The sequence below is a fragment of the Elgaria multicarinata genome, chromosome 13 (assembly GCF_023053635.1).
Source record: "Elgaria multicarinata webbii isolate HBS135686 ecotype San Diego chromosome 13, rElgMul1.1.pri, whole genome shotgun sequence".
Taxonomy (NCBI): domain Eukaryota; kingdom Metazoa; phylum Chordata; class Lepidosauria; order Squamata; family Anguidae; genus Elgaria; species Elgaria multicarinata.
Genome location: NC_086183.1, coordinates 27195861 through 27211321, shown reverse-complemented (window position 1 = coordinate 27211321; position 15461 = coordinate 27195861). Strand labels below are relative to the sequence as shown.

Here is a 15461-nt window from a genome sequence, read left to right as displayed (position 1 = left end):
ATTTCCAAACCCAAAGCTTCAGTGTAATATCAATAGCCAAGTAAAGACAGCATTCCCCTCTCCTGTATAACATAATTTCCCACGGCTTTATTTTTTAAAAAATTACCATACAGGAAACCGACATAAATCAAGTCTTGCCTTGATCAGGTCTGTGTGATAGTGTTGTGTAGCTGTGAATAGACTGCTGCTAGCTGCATAAATACTGGCTAGGAGGCGCCTTCAATAAACAGCTGGCTCCACTCCAGAGGCGTCATCCTATTTTCACGCAAGCAATTTGTAGGGAATTATGGCAACTACTTGTAGTGCAATCTGCAATTAACCGAAAAGCCACAGCGGGTGACTCATTTGCTCTGCCGCACCAACAGAAAGAAACGTGCTGGTTCGTTCTTTTGAGCTGGGCTAAACAACATGATGACCCAAGAGGTCCAATTCCCAGTGCACGTTGTGTGACACAGGGCTTGCACCATACGGCTGTAGAGGTCAAGACAGCTCCTTTCTTGCCATCATCACCCTGCCACTGATGCTTTGACATTGGAAAATTCAGGGCTATGGGCTACTCTTGCTCTTTTGAACAAGTTTGTGTTGAGTTGGGATCCCCTAGATGGCTGAGAAATTTCTCTCTCCCCACGATTCATTCACACAGACACCCCCAAAAGCAATCTCAGAGCATGAGCCCAGCAGGAAGAGTGGGCAGTGCCCACCCTATGTTTTGGACTTCACATCCCATAATCCCTGACCATTGCCCATGCTGGCTGGGGCTGATGGGGATTGTAGTCCAAAGTTACCTATCGTACTTGTGCTGAACCTCCACAAAGAATCAAGAGGTCAGCATGGATACACCCCATGTAGAAGAGAGTTCCATGAACAGCCCATCCAGACAAGCTCTTTTCTCCAGGGGCTGACCTCTATCGCTTCCCATTTTGTGGTGGCATAGGCAGTGCGACATGCACAGGCTCTAAATTCTCAACATACATTCACAGGGAACTCTGCTGGCTTGGTGTGTTGGCACAAGGACAGCCACGTATATAAGAAGGCAGGGCTCTTGCACCTTTAGCAGAAGAGGGAATGTTATGCTGAAATTCCCCTTTTTCTGCAACTATTGAAGAAGCGGGATTCCTGTCCTCTTCTGCATGTGACCACCCTAGGATCAAGTGTCAGCCATCCCTTGAAAGTTTGTGCTTCTGCAAAGTAAGAGCACCCTTTAGTCTCTGCCTGTCTAGGCCTGGATCCAATGAACTAAACACAGGAAGCTTTGTGCAAACAACGCAGACTAGGACTTTAGACCCTCCCCACAACACCACCTGCCAAACTCTCTGCTGTTCAAAGTCAAGCAAGGCCTGAGGGCTGGGAGGTTGAAGTGATTCGCTTGGGAGAGCCCCTGTATTCACAAGCAGTTTTCCCACGTGTTTTGCTAGTGCAAAGAACTGGGATGACTGAAAGAGCAAGGCTGTACACAAACACACACACACATTCACGCAAACAAGCAAAGACGAAGTATAAATTAGATGCAGCTGTGCAAGGACAGGCACGTGCTTGAACCTAGCTCTGATTGCAACTAGAGCAATTTCTGCCTGTGCAGTTTGAACTGTGCTGCAAGTAGTTGTTGGAGGTTGTGCCGCTGCACAAACAGATGTGCAAGCAATGGGTTTACAAATGCTGCAAACAGGTACCGATCAACAGCAAAGAGCAAACGAGAGGCTCCCGTCTTAAGCATGCACACGTTGCAGAGCTCTGTAGGATTTGGGACATCAGGTTTTAGGCCTGCTTCTCTCAAAACAGTGAAGAAGGTAGTAAACTTGGATGTGGCCTGTATTACTTCAGGTGGAGGTTCATACAGTGGACTCCGCATCCCTACAGAAAGAGAGAAAGAAAAAGGAAAAGCTCCCTGCCCACAGAAGACTAGCATTGCAGGGAGCAAGATTCTAGCATATAGCCGTCCCCTTGCCATCTAGTTTTGTGCATGGAGGGAATGGATTATGTAGAAGAACGCTGAATCGTATGAGCCTCCCCGCACCACTCCGAAGTGGTCCAGTCACCGGCTTCCCATCTCAACAAGGACCAGGTCTCCGTTTCTACATCTCTTTGCTGTTACAGTGCTTGGGATCAAAGGGTCACAACGGCATCCCCCACAATGTCATCGAATTAAGATTGCTGGAACCTTGACTTTCAAATATCCGTCTTAGTGCCGTTTCACGACGCAGTCCTCGGAAATGTTGATCTTGTCCGGCTCGAAGATAGTTCTCTTCTTTTTTTATACTTGACAGCCGACACTGTCAAGGCGGGGGGCGGGGGCTACTGCTGCCCCCTCCTCCTCAGCCCTAGTCCTCCACGTACGCCGTCTGCAGCACCCTCTCAGCATCTTCGGATAGCTCCACCACGACTTGTTTCAGCATCCTGTAGATGGACTCGAAGGAGATCTTGGGCTCCACATTGGCCCCCCGCCCATAGTACGGCACGTAGCTCCACACCCAGTTGGTCAGCGAGGCTGGCTTGGTGAAGAGGCTGAGCACGTACGCCGAGCTCAGCGGCCTAGCAAAGGGGCTCTGGATCTTGGCCTGCAGCAGCTGGACCGCTCTGTCTGTGGCCTGTGCGGTGCGCTCCAAGGACGCTTCATCCAGGCCGAAGTCAATGCAGAAGCTGGAGATGGTGACGATGAGGCTGTCGGCCGCAGCCAGGTTGGCGTTCTCCACACAGGAGAGGCAGAGCTGCAGGGCCTTGCCCCACACGTCCCTCATCAGCACTTTGGCCTTCCGTCTCACTAGCCGGGACAGGACGGTCGGGATGGCTCTCTTCAGAGCTTTCCTCTTCAAGTCTGGGGCGTTGCTCCTGAGGGCTTCCTGGAGGAGGGAAAGGTCATAGGCTTGGTTCGCGAGGCAGGAGACCAGAAAGACGCACGGTGAGTCTATGCCGTCCTTCCTCAGCGCATCCTCGCAGCTCTTCCGCACCTGTTCCTGCAGCTCCTCTTTGGGGGTGGGCTGACTCCCGGGCCGGGCCTCCAGATCCACATCGATCTTGGTCCGCACGAAGAAGGCCTGCTTCCCCGCAGAGGCGACAGCCCTGGCCAGGCAGCTGTGGGCGTGCTTATAGCGTTCAGAGGCCACCAGCAGGAAGAAGTCGTAGCGGGCGAGGTCCAGGTGGCTCACGTCCTCCTCCGTCACGCCGACTCCCGGCAGATCCCACAGGTACACGTTGGAGACGGTCGGGAGAAGGTAGGCGGTGGCTTTCCTTGTGGTCTCGGTCACCCCGGTGGGAGCTGCACCCGGCTCCCCGCAGCCCACTCCTCTCAGGGCGTTGACGAGTGAGGACTTCCCAGAGCCGGCTTCCCCTATCACTGCGACATCCAACCGGATTTGTGCGGGCTCCTCCAAAGCCGAATGGATCACAGCCAGGACTTCAGACAAGCTGCCGGAATGGCAAATCTCATATAGCTCCGAGATCTTCTTCTGACTTACGGCTGTCAAGTCCTCGAGGGTCCCATCATGGCTTCTAGAAAGAACCAAAAACAGAATCATACGTTTCATTCATTCTTTATTACATTTACATTTATATATTTTTTTACCTCCTTAAGGAACCCAAGGTGGTGTACATAACCTCTCCCTCTCCATTTCATCTCACAACAACAACCTTGTGAAGTAGGCTGAGCTGAAAGTCTGTGATTGGCTCAAAGTTACCCAGTGAGTTTCCATGGCTGAGTGGGGACTAGAACCCAGATCTCCCGCCTCCCAGTCCAACACTCTAGCCACTACATCACACAGACTCTCCACCCAACCTGCCTCACTGGGTGGTTGTTGTGAGGATAAATACCAGATGTGGTAATAGACCTGCATTAGTTAAAAGATTGCAGCTTAAATGCGTTGCTGAATATTTTCTTCCTAATCAAATCCTTCCATTTCACTGCTTTTGGCTATTGTGGAGGGCACAGAGATAGATCTGTATTAGGTCACTACTCAGCCACATCCATGACTAGGGCAGTGTCTACCTTTTTTTTTTAAAAAAATAATGGCCTCAACTGGGTGTGGCCAAGGATGTGGGCTTCTGGAACATTTTAAATTAGCAAGTTTGGCAGAAAGTTTTTCTGGAACTATTTCTGCTGCCCTTATTCAAATGAGCTTGGATTTGGCAAGCTTATTTGACTTGTATTTAGTAAACAAAACTCAAAGTATGCCATGTTATTTTTATAAGCTGCATACATATCTGAAAATGTCCCCCCGCCCCTCCACAATAGCCAAAAGCAGTGAAACTGAAGGATTTGGTTAGGAAGAAAATATTCAGCAATGTGCACTTAAGCTGCAATCATTTTTTCAGGGTTGAGCAACACAGCCCACAGAATTTTGGGTGTCTGGCAGCAGCAAAACAGAGCTATTTTAAGCTTTAACTACAAAAGCCTAAACATCGGAAAGAGAGGAAATGATGCATTCTAAAAGTGGGAAAGTTTCCATGGAAAAACAGAGTACTGGAAAGTTTTCCATCCAAGAAGGAGTAGGTCTCCTTATTGAAAGTGGCAAAACCAGAGCAGGGATTCTTGCAGAGAAACAACGGGAAGGATCTGCTGTGGCTAGATGGTACTGCTGCATTAGGAGCAACTGAATGACCCAATCACACCCAGCTCAGAGATATGCCAGAATTATCACCAGAGGCTGGATGAAAGGCCAGAATGGCAACTCATTCAGGGATGTGACAGGTAGCCTCCTTTGTGGGCTATCCTGGACTCTCAAGAGCCTTTCATTATTTAATTGGAGATCAGTTTCTCCTGTAGCGGAAGCTGGTTCTCAGGCAGCCGGCTCAGGTTGACTCAGCCTTCCATTTTTTCGAGGTCGGTAGAATGAGTACCCAGCTAGTTGGTGGAAAGTTAACCGCGACTGGGGAAGGCAAGGGCAAACCACCCCGCTCCAAAGTCTGCCAAGAAAACGTCAGCGAAAGCAGGCGTCCCTCTAGGAGTCAGTAATGACTCAAGGGCTTTGCAGGAGAGGTTCCTTTCCTTTTTCCTTCTCCTGTATAGGCCACCTCAGTCTCTATGTTCTGAGGAGGTGGCCTTGTTTGCCGTACCCCGCTCTATTGAGGCATGTTTAGCCATGGTGAGGAGGAGGGTCTGCTCAGTTGTGGCACCCACCATGTGGACTGATCTCCCCATTGAGTTCAGGTGTCCTCCTAGTGTGGGGTGCTTCCGCCAACAACATGCAACACATCTGTTTGCCCAGACATTTCCCTGACCACTAGCTTATCAGTTAGCCCTGGTGATTTTAATGAGTTGTTTTATTGTTTTAATGATTGGCTTTGTTGTATTTTATCATGATTTTATCCTGTAAACCACTTTTAAGTGCCCCCCCGCCTCTTAAAAACAAAAAGCAGTTTCAAGGTCCTCTGAAATCAATCAGTAGCTTACTTCCCAAGGCATGCCTGCCGTCTTTAACGGGACACATTGCTTCAGTCACACAAAGCCAACACTGGGAGGTGAACCCAGAAGTCCCGACACAACTCAGGCATCTCTCTTCCCCCGCACCCCGCTACTTCCTTACTCACCTCTTCAAGTTGAGCACCTCTCCTTCCAGGCTGTCCTCAAAGCGGCCAAACTCGTATCTCTCCGTCTCCAGCCCAGACACCAGGAAAATCTTCTTGGCATCTATCCCGTCCTTGGCTAACTTCTCCGCCAGCTCCTTTCGGATCAGCCCCAGCTGCTCGCCGGGGTTGTAGCGGGCCCGGAGCCGCCTCTCTGCCGTGTGCAGGTCCAAGTCCACCTTGGTGCGGGCCACGAGGACGGCCTTCCCCTTTTGCTTGAGGGCCTTGAGGACCTGCAGGTGGGCCGCTCTCAAGCTGGTGCTCCCCACCACCACCACCACACAGCTGTACCTGCCCAGGTCGCCCAAGCGTTTGAGATAGGCAGATGGTTCCTCAGACGCCTCGAAGCCCGGCAGGTCGTACAGGGTCAGGTTGGGGTACGTGGGGTGGGGGTGGGTGACCGCCTGCTTGGTGGGCTTCGGGGCTTCCCGGAAATAAGCCCAGGGGTCCGCCACCCGGCGGGGCTTGTCCACCAGAGCCTGAACCAGCGTGCTCACCCCAGCGCCACATTCTCCCAGGATCCCGACCTGAACCTGGAGGGTGTTCACGGAGTCCAATAGCTCCTGGATCTGGCAGGCAGTGGTGCTGGCGTTCTGGGCCTCATACTGGGCCTTCAGGTTCCTCAGCTGCAATTCGTTCAGGTACGGGGAACCGGACATGGCTGAAGCTGCAAAGAGGAGGAGGGAGGGGAAGTATTAAATGGTGCTTGGCTGTGGCTTTCAAGGTGCAATGCAGGTCTCCGTAGGGATATGTGGGCAGTTGTGTGTGTCTGTCTGTCGGCGGAAATCTGTACTGAGATCTCTCTCTGTGCCAAAGCTGCAAGAACTTCCCAGAGCCCTGCTGGAAAGCAGAAGGGAAGCATATTCCGGCTTCTGTGAAGGGGGGGTGACCAACTTGGAGCTCCATCACACCAGGGGTTAACACACTCCCTGCCTCGCTTCTCCACCCCTGCTGTCCTTCCTCAAGTTACTTCCTCTTTCAAAGGAGGAAGTACCCAAAGAGCACGAGGCCCATTGAGTTGGCTGCTCTAATGGCGCTGCTTCTCCTGCACACAGCAGGAGAGAGCAGCGATTCCGAGTTTAAAAAAACATCTGACTTAACGAGGTTTTTGTTGTTGTTGCGCAAGGAAGGCCAGAAGGGGCGGAAGACGCACGGGAGGCAGACAACCTCATGTGAAGGACCTGAGCAAAGTCTGCGAGTGCCCAGGAACGACCTTGCAATAAAACGCTCATCGGATAGAGCTTTTGGTCCCTCCACCCACAGAAAGAACCGTTGCAGGGAGCTCCCTTCCTCCTCCCAATGTGTGTGTGTGCGCATTAGTCCTAATGAAAGGTATGGGCCAACTAGAGATTTTGGGATCCTTGGCAGCGTGCACCTACGTGTGAATCAAGTGAATCAATATGTTTATTGCTCAATCCACAGATCATTGCAACACATACAAACTTGACATTTTGCTATACTATACGTGATAAAAATTACATATGGTTAAAAATTACAGCTATCAAAAACGTAACATGCATTGCTAAAAGGATAGTAAGATAGGACCACAGCGGACATACAGAAACCTTTAATTGCTTCTAAATGACATTTCATTTATGTCTCTGAATCTTTATAACAACACACTCCAATTGTATCTAAAAACTTTGCTCTACATCTATTAGCTTTCACTGCAAATAGTGCAACCCTTTGTATCACATACGGGTTGGTTGAATATAATAAATAACACAGTTTTTCCTTAGCACCCCAGTATTTCACTTTCTTTAAAAAAGGCTCTAAATAACTTTTCCTTATATCTATATATAAGGGGCAGTCAAATACATAGTGTGTTATGTCCTCTGGAACTGGCTCTCCACAAACACATAACCTGTCTTCTACTGGTATGCCGTGGAATCTCCCCCATTTCATCGCAGTATCCATTTGTTCAAACCTTAAACGTGTAAGGGCTTTCCGGTGTCCCATTTTCATGGGTATTGATAGGTATTTCTCAAGTTGGTGTAGGTATTTTGTGCACCTACGTGTGAGAAAGCCCTACCTTTCGTCCGTCGCGAATCTGCCCACCCCTTCAGCTTCCCTGGTTGACTCCGGGTTCTAAAAGGGATCCCTCCCCCTGAAACCAACAGCCAGCAGCAACAACAATAACCCCACCCCTTTTCTCCAAAGGAACCCAGGCGTCCTGGCCAGCAGCCCAGTGCTAGTCACCCTCCTCCGCTCTGGGTTTGCGGGGAGGGGGCCGGAGAGGAGGGCAGCCAGAAGCGAGACCCACCCGTGCCCAGGAGCGCGCACCTGACCGCTCTTCGCCGCGCGGCTTCGATGCGCCCTTGCTCGGGTCTGGCGGAGCGCGCAAAGCAGCTGCGAGGAAACCGAAACCTCCGTGGCGAAGAAGAACAAGGACGCGGCGGCGGCTCCTCCTCTTCCTCCCAGCGGGCTGCGCCTTGCAGCCGGAAAGGGCTGCTCTAGGTAAACAGATCGGGGAGGGGATGAGATGACAATGACATAAGAAATAGGCCCGAGGAGGGGGACGTCGCCAGGTAGCAGCCCAGCAAGAGGTCCCGGGGCGCAGGCCCGCAGCTTTGCCGTGGGGAGGGTAAGGAAGTCGGTGGGTCTCTTCGGTCCCCTGGACACTAAGCGCCTGCTTCAGCCTGTCCGACCGTCTGATCTGCCCGATCAAACCTCCTGGCTCCATACCTGCCTAATCGTTTGGTCCTCGGCAGCGATCCATCGCCCACCTGTATCCATCACAGTATCCGTCCCGCATCTGCCTATTCCTGTAATCGAAACGTTGGTCCGCGCCCAACAGTCAAGGGTGCCAAGCCGTGGCAGGCCCATAACTCGAATAGGACATTTGGGTGCAGTCTCCCACTTTGCACCTTAGGGTGGGGGAGGAATGTCGTACTCGGTGACGGCTGGGGAGGGATTAAATGCACCGTTCTTGCATTAGAACGGGAATCGTTAAATTCATCATGGACCAAGTGTTTTGGAATAAATGTTCTCTTACGATGTGTTACTATTATTATTATAATAATAATAATAATAATAATAATAATAATTCTTTCTCTGGTTTATGTTTCCCCTTTCCTTATATTTCCACAGCATTTTCCAAGAAGAAGCCCTGTTCGTCTGCCCTGCAAATGTCTCTGAAGACCCCTAAGGTCTCCTCGCCGGGCTCCCCTGAGCAGGGGGATGTTTCGGTGGTCCTCGTGGGCAAATCTGGGGTGGGCAAATCAGCCCTTCTGAATGCCCTGCGAGGAATGTCAGAAGATGATGTTGGGTGTGCGTCAGTGGGCCCCCCGGCCAAATCTGGAGGGCCTGTCATGTACCCTGACCCATCCCACCCCAACATACTGTTGTGGGAGCTGGTGTTGGATTGTGAGGGCCAAGCAGACCGATGGCTGGGGGAAGCAGACCTGTTGGTCGTGGTGACCGACGGCAAGTTCGACGAGACCCACGCCCACCTGGCTGGGGAGGCCCTGGCAGCTGGCAAGAAAGTCTATTTTGCCCGCACCAAGGCTGACCTGGAGCTGCACACTCTCAAGCGACTGATGGGCGAGTGCTACGACCGATCCGAGGTTCTCAGGGCCCTGCGGGGGGTCTGTGCTGAATCGTTGGGGGCCCACAATCGTGGGGAGCCCTTTGTATTCTTGATCTCTGCTTTTGAGCCCTATGAACTGGACTGCCCCCAACTCCGAGAAGCGCTGCTGAAGGACGTTCACAAGTTTGAGAGGTTAGTAAAAACGGCTAGCATGAAAAGGTACTGGAGAGCCAGTGTGGCGTAGCAGTTAGAGCATTGGACTGGGACTCAGGAGATCTGGGTTCTAGTCTCCACCTAGCCATGAAGCTCACTGGGTGACTTTGGGCCAATCGCTGGCTCTCACCCTAACCTACCTCACAGGGTTGTTGTGAGGAGAGGAGAGGAGGAGCACCATGTAAGCTGCCCTTGCAAGAGGAAAAAAAGCAGGATATAAATGTAATAATAAAATAATTTGAAAAATTACGTGTTTAGAGGATCAGACCAAAGGTCCATCATGTCCAGAGTTCTGCTTCCTGCAGTGGACATGATGATGCATTTGAGTAATAAATAAATAATGCTGAGGTTTTTTTAAAAAATTGACCACAGAATAGTTGTTTTAAATGGATATTGTTGTTTTTATGCTTCTGATGGTTTTACATTTTTGTATATTTGTTTTTAACATTCACTGTTTTTAACTTTTGTAAACTGCCCAGAGAGCTTCGGCAATGGGCGGTATATAAATGTAATAAATAAATAAATAAATAAATCTGAGTAGCCCACAAGCAGGGAATAAGAGCCACAGCACACCCCGTCTCTGGGCATTCAGAGGTATACTACCTCCAAAATGGAATTTCTATTTCAATCTCATGGCTGTTGCCACTGATAAAACCTCTCCACAATGAAAGCATCATGGAGGGACAATGAGTCTTCCATTTTTTTAAAAATAAACTTAATAGGTTATTTCTTTCTGGAATGCTTTTATCTTCCTCAGTAGCCCCAGTGCATGTACTGTTATCTTTTGGGGTACACTACCCCTTGCTTTCTCTGAAGCATATGGCCTTTTCTATCCCCTCCCCACCAAGTTTAATTTCCTGACTTCAGATTCTCTCCCCTCTGAAGCTGCATTCCCCCCATAAGATTCCCCATGCTGTAGCCTCCCCCTCCATTTTGATTTTCTCTCTCTAGAGTGCATTGCTATTTTGGCCCTGGGCTGTGGCATTCCTACGTAGGCATGAGGAGTGTAAATTATAGTTCCAGGCTCATACTTATATCCTGACAGAGGGCTGTTGATCGAGTGCCATCACCGCTTTACTCAGAGGAGCAGCATGTGTCAGCAAGAACTATGGCCTGCTAGGCCTCTCGCTCTTCTCAGGCTGATAAATAGGCCTCCACGGGAAAACAGGGTTGCTCATGTTACGAGATACCATGTTTAATGGAAGCTTTTGCATGTTCCTCTTCACCCAGCGTTAACTGGTTTCATCTTTGGAAAAACACTCGCCAATTTTGCTCAGTCATTCAAGTCCATTTTGTGGAAGCCCGTTGCTGTTCAGTTATTTCAAGCTTCTTAGGAACATCAAAAGCTGCCTTATAATCACTCTTGCCTATTCTGGCTGTGGCTCTCGGGAAGAGATGCTCTCCCATTATTTGCTGCTTGGCCTTTTAAAAAAGAAACAAAAGGAAATGGTCGGGATTGCACTGCGTGTAAAATGTGTGCTTTTCCACTGAGCTCTGGTGCTTTCCAGAACTCCGTGGAAAATGAGCTCTGTAATGCTGGCACAATGTTCATTTATGCCACCCTACTATTTAAAATAGCCATATGATATCCATTCTAGTTCTCATTCTAGTTCTCACCTCGCCCTCTTTCTTCCCGCAGGGTCCTGAAGCCCACCCGCTCGGACTTCGAGGTGATTAGCGAGCGAGAGATTGCTGAGATCCAGGAGGCCTACGAGTTGGGAGGCCTCTCCGAGGTGGTGACCCGCATTCAGTGCAGTCTGGAGACCATCTGGAATGCCCAGCTTGATATTGCCATCACGGGGGAATCGGGAGCTGGGAAATCCACGTTTGTTAATGCCTTGAGGGGTGTGAATGACGAGGAGGAGGAAGCAGCTGCAACGGGCGTGACGGAGACCACAGCCAAGCCCACGGCGTATCCCTACCCTGGCCATCCCAACGTCACCCTGTGGGACCTCCCTGGCATTGGCACGCCCAGTTTTCAAGCTGATCATTACTTAGAAGCAGTGGAGTTTTCTCGCTATGACTTCTTCGTCATCCTGGCCTCGGAGAGGTTTAAGGAGAACCACATCCGCTTGGGCCAGGCCATTGTCAAACAGGGCAAGCGGTTCTACTTCGTACGCACCAAGATGGACAATGACCTGGAGTCCATGCGGCGGAGGAAGAACCCACCAACCGAAAAGGACGTTTTGGAGGAGATCAGGAAGGACTGCCAGGAGAAGCTGGCCAAGGCTGAGCTGGCAGATGCCAAGGTCTTCTTGCTCAGCAGCTTTGAGATCAACAAGTTTGACTTCCAAATCTTTGAAGAAACCTTGGAGCAAGAATTACCAAGCCACAAACGCCATGCCTTCCTGTTGTCCCTGCCCAACGTCTCCTCGGCAGTCATAGAGAAGAAGAGGCAACTCCTCCACCAGGAAGTATGGAAGGTCGCTTTGATCTCCAGCTTGGTGGCTGCCGTCCCTTTGCCGGGCCTGGCCTTCACTTGCGATATCTCCATTTTGCTGAGGAAGCTGTCCACCTACCGGCAGGACTTCGGCCTGGATGCAGCCTCCTTGGCCCGGTTAGCGGAGCGCTCGGGGAAACCGCTGGAGGTTCTGAGGGCAGAAGTGCATAGCACTCTAGGCCGGAGCATCAACAGGGATGTGGTGATTGGGTTGCTGGGAAAGGCCACTGGCTCAGGCCTGGTAGTGGCGAATTTCTTCCTTCACCGGATCCCGATCTATGGTGCCCTGGCTGCTGGCGGCATTTCCTTCCACACCACCTACTCCATGTTGAGCCAGTGCCTGGAAGAGCTAGCTGCCGACTCCCAGAAGGTCCTCATGAAGGCCTTTGACAGCGATGTCTGAAGCGGTTCGAAGAATAAGACAGTCTTCCCTGGGCCCCTTGGTGACTCAACCCCAGACACCTCAGCGCTGTTACTTTCTCGTTAAGTTTCATCACGGTCAACATATGCAATGCTACTGACGGACTCTGTGAGGTTGTAAGCCTGATTTGGTTTTGAATCTGGCTTTAGTGTACTGGAATCAGTGACGCCATCTTCACTAGGTTGGAATGCGAGCAGGTTTATAGAGGCAGGTTTGCCCCAGAAGGTCCCACGCTGCCCTGTAACTGCTTGCACCTCAGTATGGCAATGAGGAGTCAGTCAGTCAGTCAAATTTTGTTGCTTTTGGCCAATGGCCCTTGCATAAAACAAACAACAACAATACAATCATCGACGACAAAAGAAAACAAAAGAAATTACGAAAGTTAATCATAATGCATATAAACATATTGCATGTAACACATGATGTACAAAATTTAAAAGTTTAAAAGTATGGAATAGCCTGTCATAGGTGATTCATGTGTGATATAATATAAATCAGATATGGTCAGACGTGATCATCTCTGCTATGTGTTTCTTTCTGATCTTTTTGGCAGCTGTGGCAAACAGAGCTACACACCAAGTCACATATTTTCCCATGTCCACTAGGAGGTAAAAAAATCACTTCCAGTGGGTTCTGGTAAGAATAGTTTTTAATTAAGGGTGTCGCAAATTGTTCCCTTGGGTCATTGTATAGGGGGCAATGCAAAATATAATGGACAAGGTCCTCTGGCTCAGGACGACTACAAATACAAGTACGCTAGTTTATTGGGATGCCCCTGTGCCTCCCATCTCTATAGGCAGTGTCCACCATATTTAGCCTTAGCTCTGTGAAAGCTTTCTGAAGTTGTACAAACGTCAAGTTGTTAAAATAATCTGCACATTCACAAGCCTCTTTGAGTTTAAAGTATAATAATGCACATGAGGATATATAAGCAGAGTTTGCCTTGGATTGCAAGAAGATCAAACCAGTCCATACTCCAGGAGATAAAGCCAGACTGCTCACTTGAGGGAATGGTATTAAAGGCACAACTGAAGTACTTTGGCCACATAATGAGAAGACAGGACACCCTGGAGAAGAGGCTGATGCTAGGGAAAGGGGAAGGCAAAAGGAAGAGGGGCCGACCAAGAGCAAGATGGATGGATGATATTCTGGAGGTGACAGACTTGACCTTGGGGGAGCTAGGGGTGGTGATAGCCTACAGAAAGCTCTGGCGTGGGCTGGTCCATGAAGTCACGAAGAGTCGGAAGCGACTAAACGAATAAACAACAACAGGCCCTTTTTAGTAACAGCCTCCCTTATGGTTCTCCTGATGATGTTTTTCTGTATATCTGATGGGAAGCCTTTAAGTTCTGTCAGTGAAAAAACATATTTAATAGTAAGTTGAGCAGCATGGTGTACCCAATTTTTAATTGGTAATCCATTAGATAATTCTATCAAACGTTTTTTGGGTAGCCTGGTTGTACCTTGAATCAATAGCATATTATTATTTTGTCTATTTGTCTCTCAATACTTAACACACAAGTTTCTAATCTAATCATGGCAGATAATACATCTCTGGGTAAGCCCAGCAATGCTCTCAAAAAATAATTCTGAGGGCGTTCTAAACCTAACACCTTCGAGGTGCCCCAAACCTTGGTCCCATAAAGGATTTGTGCCATTGTTTTGGCTTTATAAACAGCTAAGGCAGGATTTACTAGATTTCCTTCTTTAGAGACAGGAAACTTCAGAATAGCCTTAGCTGATCTAAAAGCTTGCATTTTAATGTTTGACAATTGTTCTTTCCAGGAAGCTGTTTCTAAATAGAACAGTCCCAAATATTTGAATGTTTTTACTTGATATATGTTCATCCAAATGCCAGCCATGCTTTTTAGGGCGCTTCGCAAATACCACAGCCTGTGTCTTAGCATAATTTGTGGTCAAGGCATTTCTCTTACAGTATGAAGCAAGCTGGCAATGAGGAGTTATGATGTGATGTTAATTTTTCTACGGTTGAACTCCATATGGCTTATAAGAAATGTATGGAGCTCACTTTGTTAGACGCCCGACACAGTTTGGAAAGTTCGATAGAAATGTAGAGTATTGTGTCCAGTTCTGGGCACAATTCAAGAAGGACGCAGACAAGCTGGAGCGTGTTCAGAGGAGGGCAACCAGGATGATCAGGGGTCTGGAAACAAAGCCCTATGAGGAGAGACTGAAAGAACTAGGCATGTTTAGCCTGGAGAAGAGAAGACTGAGGGGAGACATGATAGCACTCTTCAAATACTTAAAGGTTGTCACAAAGAGGAGGGCCAGGATCTCTTCTCGATCATCCCAGAGTGCAGGACACGGAATAAGGGGCTCAAGTTACAGGAAGCCAGATTCTGGCTGGACATCAGGAAAAACTTCGTGACTGTTAGAGCAGTACGACAATGGAACCAGTTACTAGAGGCCTTCAAGAGGCAGCTGGACAACCACCTGTCAGGGATGCTTTAAGGTGGATTCCTGCATTGAGCAGGGAGTTGGACTTGATGGCCTTGTAGGCCCCTTTCAGCTCTACTATTCTATGATTCTTTGTTTGGTTAGTTGTGAATTAATTTGTTGTCTTTTGTAGCCGTCCCCAACCTGGTGCTCTCCAGAAGTGTTGGACTACAGCTCCCAAAAAAATTCAGTGGCAAAGCAAAACTTCCATTGCTGCTGCTGAGTTTTGGCACTGGGGTGGAATAGGTATGGGCACCAGGCAAGTCTGGGTGTGTGTGGAAATTTGCCTCTAGAGTCCCTGAAGTTGCCCACCCCAGCCTAGTGGTCTGCTTTTGTCTTGTCGAGGGTGGAGCTGATAGATCCATTGCTGGATACTGATGGGCTGTTTCGGGCCCACAGGCTGCCTGAGGATGCATAGTACTGTAGCCTGAGGATGCATAGCTGCAAGTGTGTAAAGAGGAGGAGAAAAGGTTGGCAAAATATCCAACATAATCACTTGAGTTGCATCCTAGAAGAGCTGATTGTACTTTTAACAGAAATTACTTTGCATGCCAGAAGAGGGCAGTGGTCACACATTTGCTGGAATAAGGGCTGCGGAGTTTGCACAGATGTTGCAACGCTGCTCTCGTATTGGAACTACATGAAATAGGGTGGGGAATGTATGTGCAGAAATGCATGCTGAGGAAATTGCCAGATGAGCCATCATGTAATTACATAGTAAGCCCTTCCCCATTTCCTCCCATGTAATCATCTGTTTCCTTGCCATCATTAATAAAGAGATGTTATAAGAAACCCTCTGTTGCATCCATCATTATCCATGAAATTTCACTCCCTAAACATTTCAC

General features: G+C 49.1%; 2 protein-coding genes across 4 annotated transcripts; one reads left to right on the top strand and one right to left on the bottom strand.

Moving 5' to 3' along the window:
* Positions 1 to 65: 65 nt before the first annotated feature.
* Positions 66 to 7911, bottom strand: LOC134408186 (interferon-inducible GTPase 5-like). Of its 2 annotated transcripts, none has more exons than XM_063140337.1 (3): positions 7840 to 7911; positions 5521 to 6223; positions 66 to 3486 (listed from the first exon to the last, which is right to left on the bottom strand). In XM_063140337.1, exons 2-3 carry the CDS (start codon positions 6213 to 6215, stop codon positions 2319 to 2321), a joined length of 1863 nt encoding a protein of 620 aa, XP_062996407.1. In that variant the 5' UTR covers positions 6216 to 6223; positions 7840 to 7911; the 3' UTR covers positions 66 to 2318. The 2 variants fall into 2 exon arrangements, with proteins under 2 accessions (XP_062996407.1, XP_062996406.1); XM_063140336.1 differs by having other exon boundaries at positions 7820 to 7883.
* LOC134408187 (interferon-inducible GTPase 5-like) lies at positions 7854 to 12673 on the top strand. 2 transcript variants are annotated; one of them, XM_063140338.1, is made up of 3 exons: positions 7854 to 8013; positions 8647 to 9277; positions 10938 to 12673. In XM_063140338.1, the coding sequence occupies exons 2-3, from the start codon at positions 8685 to 8687 to the stop codon at positions 12139 to 12141; spliced, it is 1797 nt and encodes a 598-aa protein (XP_062996408.1). In that variant the 5' UTR covers positions 7854 to 8013; positions 8647 to 8684; the 3' UTR covers positions 12142 to 12673. The 2 variants fall into 2 exon arrangements, with proteins under 2 accessions (XP_062996408.1, XP_062996409.1); XM_063140339.1 differs by lacking the exon at positions 7854 to 8013 and adding an exon at positions 8043 to 8140.
* The last annotated feature ends 2788 nt before the right edge of the window (positions 12674 to 15461 follow it).

Bases quoted from the DNA above. Each gene is read 5' to 3' on its own strand.
- LOC134408186 (XM_063140337.1), bottom strand. From the start codon at position 6,215: ATGTCCGGTTCCCCGTACCTGAACGAATTGCAGCTGAGGAACCTGAAG. The intron at 3,487-5,520 runs GTGAGTAAGGAA...GGTTCTTTCTAG, and splicing joins GAGGTGCTCAACTTGAAGAG to AAGCCATGATGGGACCCTCG.
- LOC134408187 (XM_063140338.1), top strand. From the start codon at position 8,685: ATGTCTCTGAAGACCCCTAAGGTCTCCTCGCCGGGCTCCCCTGAGCAG. The intron at 9,278-10,937 runs GTTAGTAAAAAC...TTCTTCCCGCAG, and splicing joins GACGTTCACAAGTTTGAGAG to GGTCCTGAAGCCCACCCGCT.